Raw genomic sequence first — 6,000 nt, forward strand, 5'->3', positions numbered from 1 at the left:
TTTTGTATGCAGTGTGTATGCATGTATAGTGTATCAAATCGCCAAACTCTCATTCTCACAAAAGGCTCCTTTGTGTGTTCACAACCTTTTTCAAACCATGGTCACCATGCACCCAAGCAACTGGGGTTGCCATGGAGACTATTAGACATGGTTAATAGCAGTGGTGGAAGATGACCTCATGCAAGATCTTCTGCTCTTTCAATTAGCTCTCTGTCCCTCCCCATGGCTTAGTCCTGCTCTGAGAGGGAAGGACAAGGCCTTTGTTAGAGGGAAAAAGTGTGAACACAGGCCATTCAGCTTGTACAGTGTGTATTTGCCAGGCTCCATCAACAAGGAACACACACAGTGAAGCAATTACCTTTTAGTCCATCTCAACTTCCCATGCTCTCTTGCATCTCATCCCCCACTTTCATCAAGGACTAGTGGATTGTTTAGTTGGGAAGCTCAGATAAAATGTTTGGCGCTCCACAGAGGAAGTGAGGGGAAACCGCTAAATCTGATGGCTTGTGTTCTATTTTGCTGTAAACAATAGATGTGACCATATGAAAAGAGTTGTGGTTTGGTATAAGTTTGTGCAGAACTGTGGTTTCCAGCGAGATTCATGATACATTTCAAAACTAACATGAAAAGAAATAAATGGTGGTTCTTAACTTGTTTTGATTCGGGACCCAGATATTTACTTTGGACATCAAGTGACGACATGACAGAGTACCACAATTGTTTATTGCACAAATATAAAAACAAAAATGTCAACTTCAATGTTGTCAAAATGTTATAATCAAACCTTGAAATGTATTGAAATGACCATGAACTGCACTTCCATGGAAACAAAATCTGTTAGGCAGGATGTAAGCCACAGTCACCTTACATTTTGATTGTATGAATAGTGACCAAGGCTATCAGTCCCTGACATTCTACATAACATATACACTCACTGAGAACTTTATTAGGAATACTATTAGGAATATTGTCATAATAAAGTTCCCAATGGTCTTCTGCTGTTGTAGCCCATCCGTGTAACAAAGACACAGGTAGGCTGGGATCCATAAGCAGTGTTTTATTGAAACTCACAGATATATGCAAGCAATGGTCAAGCAATGGGGAATCAGGGCAAACGTAGGCAGAGCAGGAGCGTTGTGAGGGAAGCAGGATGTCAGGGCAGGCAGCAAGGGCAATCACGAAGAGACAGGCAAGGTTCAGGTAGGCAGGCAGTAATCAATCGTAGACAACAAGGAAAGCAAGGTCGGTAGGCAGATAATCAAACAGGAATGGTAGTAGAACGCTCAGTAGTGTAGCCGGAACAAACAAGACTTCGCCGTGAGTGTGTCACTGCGTGAAGCTTAAATAGAGGGAGCTGGGATGGGAATCAGCTGTGAATTTAATCAAGCCCGGTATGTGGGTAATTAGAACTCGAATCGGCTCTCCGGTGGCCGACCGCGGAGGTGCTCTCGAAAGCGTTTGTGACAGAACCCCCCTCCTATGAGCGGCTCCTGAAGCGAGGACCTGGTCGGCGCCAGGGTCGACCTCGAGGGCGGAGGGCCGGTCTCTCTGGATGGACTCTTGGACTGTGGGGGGCGTCGCGGGCAGTTGGCGCGTAGATGGCCCGCTTGACCGCAGTAGAGGCAGAGGTTGTGCGAGAGGCGGCGTTCCTTCTCTTCGTGAGAGAGATGGGTCCGACCGACCTGCATCGGTTCGGGTTCCTCGTGGAATGAGCGAGTCGGAGCTGCCGGCGTGAACCACCGGGTTGACCGCCTGGAGCGGATGAGGTTGTCAAGGCGTATGACGAGAGTGATGAATTGATCAAGAGACATACCTTCGTCGCGGCAGGCCAGTTCAGACTGAAGCTCGGCACTCAGCCCTTGTCGAAAGTGGAGCTTGAGGGGGCTTTCCGGCCAGCCGGTCTGCGTAGCGAGGGTGCGGAAGGAAAGTGCGTAATCCGCTGCCGTGCGATTTCCCTGACGCAGGGCTAGCAGATGTTCACCCGGGCTCTTACCGCTCTCGGGGTGGTCAAAGACGGTTTTCAGGCTGTCCATGAAGGATTCGAAGGTCGTTTGGGCGAAACCCTGGTTGGACCAGATCGCGTTAGCCCAATCAAGAGCTCTGCCCGTGAGCACTGAACACACGAAGAGGATCTTGCTCTCGTCGGTGGGGTAAAGCGCTGGTTGTTGAGAGAGGAAGACCGTGCACTGCATGAAGAAGCCTTTGCACTTCGAGGGCATACCGTCAAACTTCTCGGGATGTGCGAGGCGAGGGCCGGTGATCGGTTGGTAGTGAGGAACGGCGTCGGCCGCTGGGCTGGCTGGAGGCGCGGTGGGCGCCGGTGCTAGCTGGCTGAGAGCTTGTACAGCCCGCATAATTTCATCCACGGCGGTCGTCAGACGGCCGAGTTGATGGTGTTGTGCAGATAGCTGATTCGCTTGGGTGGTGAGCTCTTCAGCCATACGTGATATCACCGCTGGATTGATGTTTGGCGAAGTCTTCTGTAACAAAGACACAGGTAGGCTGGGATCCATAAGCAGTGTTTTATTGAAACTCACAGATATATGCAAGCAATGGTCAAGCAATGGGGAATCAGGGCAAACGTAGGCAGAGCAGGAGCGTTGTGAGGGAAGCAGGATGTCAGGGCAGGCAGCAAGGGCAATCACGAAGAGACAGGCAAGGTTCAGGTAGGCAAGCAGTAATCAATCGTAGACAACAGGGAAAGCAAGGTCGGTAGGCAGATAATCAAACAGGAATGATAGTAGAACGCTCAGTAGTGTAGCCGGAACAAACGAGACTTCGCCGTGAGTGTGTCACTGCGTGAAGCTTAAATAGAGGGAGCTGGGATGGGAATCAGCTGTGAATTTAATCAAGCCCGGTATGTGGGTAATTAGAACTCAGGTGAATCGGCTCTCCGGTGGCCGACCGCGGAGGTGCTCTCGAAAGCGTTTGTGATAATCCGCCTCAAGGTTCGACGTTTTGTGCATTCTGAGATGCTATTCTGCTCACCAGTGGTGCCTGCAGCTGTATGGCCGTATGCACTGTGCATACCATGAGCGCTCCGAATGACCTGAGAAATATTTACTCTCAGAATATTCATGACAGAAATGTGTTTTTCTGTTGGCTGTTTAAAAGAACTAGCAATGCCCAATTTGCGATTGAATATATTATTAGGTTCTTTTCAGTGAATTGGCAAAATGGTCTGAATTGATTGGTGATTCAGTACAATCCGTTCAGTCCACTCTCTCACTGAATCATTTGGAGCGAATTCTCAATAGAACAGTTTCTGGATATTTACGAATACAGAGAACACACTGCGCTGGGTACGGTGGAAATGTACAGACAATCAACTGAAACAAAAGTCTGTCTTTTGAGAGGTAACTGAGAAACCTCCGCTAGTGCTGTGTTATGTGAACAAGGGGCTGTTCAAACTGAACGTGTTTTTGCATCCACTCAAGCTTTTTTGAATCGTTTTCCATTTAAACGTTCGCTAGATAGATGTCTTTTGAAAACTGTGCCACATTTCATTGTGTTTTTAGCATCTACTGACGCAGTGTCAAGTTAAAAAGAACGTCAACTGATATAAATGCATCTTGAGACGCCTGCGTTCTGCTCTATTTGTTGTGATACGTTTAGCTTTTTTAGCGCAAAAACGCATCTGTCTGAAATGTTACTGGACGAATTGCTTTAGCCAATAGTTACATGAATGCTTCTCATCCTCAAGAAGAAAAAAAAACAAATGCTTATCTCAAAGTCATCAGAATTGAACGCTTTGGTGTTGTTGCATGCAGATGCATGCCCCCGTACCCCCTAGATATAAGGTTTATCAGGCAGACTTCTGTGCGTACCCTCAGACTAAATCCTGAAGGCACACCTGCTGCTCACTACAATTGTACAGAGTGGTTAACTGAGTTACTGTATCCTTTCTATCAGCTCGAAACAGTCTCGCCATTCACCCCTCATCAACACTGCGTTTCCGTCTGCAGAGGTTATATTACAAATTACAGGTTAATTTACATCAAAATACTGTATATTTTTATTGTATACATAACATTTAACAACAAAAAATATGGGTAATGTTTTCTCCTCCCTTTTAAAAATTGATAAGCCTATTTTTGTTTTTCACCTGCTCTCCACGACCCCATCAGAACAGACCTGTGACTCATTTCTGGGTTGCAACCAGTTGAGATCTCCTGCTATTAATAACTTTCAGATTCTTCTCAGTATTATAGCACACCCCACGTTTATGATTGCCTGTATGTTTCTGATAAAATATCTATATTTATGATCTCTTTTAGAAACATACTGTGAATGGAATCCATTAAATCAGACACAAAGGCACAATTGTCATTAACCTGGACTGACTGAGCGATTGACAGACTGGGAGCCTTCATTATCCATGGGAAGGGAACATTCAGAGAGGTAATGCATGGATGAATACAGTTTGATCTAAAGAAGCAAACAGGTTAAGGACATGTGAACAGCAGGGTGTGATTGGACAGGAACCAAAAGTCTTGCCTAAAATAAATTTCTGTTGAAATGTATTTAATTTTTCTGGGCCCATTTAAAAAAATGAGATTTAAATACAAATGTGAAATAATTTTGATCTGTATTAAACTATTAAGCAAACATAGAACAAAGGATGTGATGCTTTACAGGAAGTAAAGCAATGTGACACATAAACAGTGATAAATGCAACAGATCATAATGTGATGTACTGTACTTTAGGACTTATCATCTTATGTAAATACTACTGAAAGTCAATGATGTCACAGATGATGTGTCTCTTTATTTTAAATAATTATTTCATGCTCTCTGGAATACTTGATTCTGACTGGTCAATTGTGACAGTCTGTGGTAAAATCGTTCCTGATTTTCGAACAAATCTTTTCTAGTTTCATGTCTCTCTTATGATTTTCATTCTGCAGTCTCTTTCTCTGACATAAAATTGACTATTTATGTCCATAAGCAGCCTTGTAGTTAGTGGAATAATGTACAGTCAGCTTGTCATTGTTGCGTAATATATCCAACAGGACGATCAGGACCCCGATGCGAAGCAGACTGATGGTTATGTAACCAATAATGATAATAAAATGTGTCCAACGATTTTGGATCAAATTGCAATTCTATGCAAAATATGATTCTATTTTTTTTTATGTATATGTGAAGAGAGAGAGAGAGAGAGAGAGAGAGAGAGAGAGAGAGAGAGAGAGAGAGAGAGAGAGAGAGAGAGAGAGAGAGAGATAAAAAAGTTGATCCCAACATGTATTCAGCTAAGTGGCTTCCCAGGGCTCTTTTTTCACAGGAACCATATTATCCAACCACTTGTTTGTACAAGTGGTTGGATAATATGGTTATATACAGTTGTGACCAAAAATATTTGTGGTATTGTGAAAAATATATCTTTATTGTTTATCCTTTTGATCTTTCATTCAAAATATTCACAAAAATCTGTTCTCTATGGGGATATGGGAATCATAGTTTTATCAAAAAACAAATATGTTTTGTCAAATTTATGTCACAATTATTGGCACCCTTTAATTCAATGCTTTATGCAATCTCTTTTTGCCAAATTAACAGTTCTCAGTCTTCTCCTATAATGCCTACTGAGGTTGGAGAACACATGGCAATGGATCATGACAAGGGATCTGAGACCATTCTGAATCTAAGCTGGTGGATTCTCTTCTTCAGTTCACCCTACAGGTTTTCTATGGAGTTCAGGTCAGGGGACTGGGATGGCCATGGCAGAACCTTGATTTTTGGGTCATTTGTTTTTGCTGATTTTGATATTGTTTTTGGATCATTGTCCGACTAGAAGTGCCACGGCCCATTTTAAACTTTCTGGCAGAGGCAGTCCATTTTTTTAAAAAAATGTTTTATCTGTTAGTATTTCATAGAGTCCATGATGCCATGTATCTGAACAAAATGTCCAGGACCTCTTGCATAAAATAGCCCAACAGCTTTAAATATCCACCTCCATATTTACATTTACATTTATGCATTTGGCAGACGCTTTTATCC

At 43.5% G+C, this 6,000-nt stretch overlaps 1 protein-coding gene across 1 annotated transcript in view; it reads left to right on the forward strand.

The window, feature by feature from the left end:
- The window catches only part of bcl2a (BCL2 apoptosis regulator a), a 166,004-nt gene extending 161,622 nt beyond the window's left edge, over positions 1-4,382 (forward strand). Inside the window, exon 2 of the mRNA XM_052113832.1 lies at positions 4,278-4,382. Coding sequence (XP_051969792.1) covers positions 4,278-4,304 — 27 coding nt within the window. The 3' untranslated portion in view covers positions 4,305-4,382. The remainder of the gene's footprint in view (positions 1-4,277) is intronic.
- Positions 4,383-6,000: the final 1,618 nt, after the last annotated feature.

This window comes from Xyrauchen texanus, chromosome 41 (assembly GCF_025860055.1).
Source record: "Xyrauchen texanus isolate HMW12.3.18 chromosome 41, RBS_HiC_50CHRs, whole genome shotgun sequence".
NCBI classification, from domain to species: domain Eukaryota; kingdom Metazoa; phylum Chordata; class Actinopteri; order Cypriniformes; family Catostomidae; genus Xyrauchen; species Xyrauchen texanus.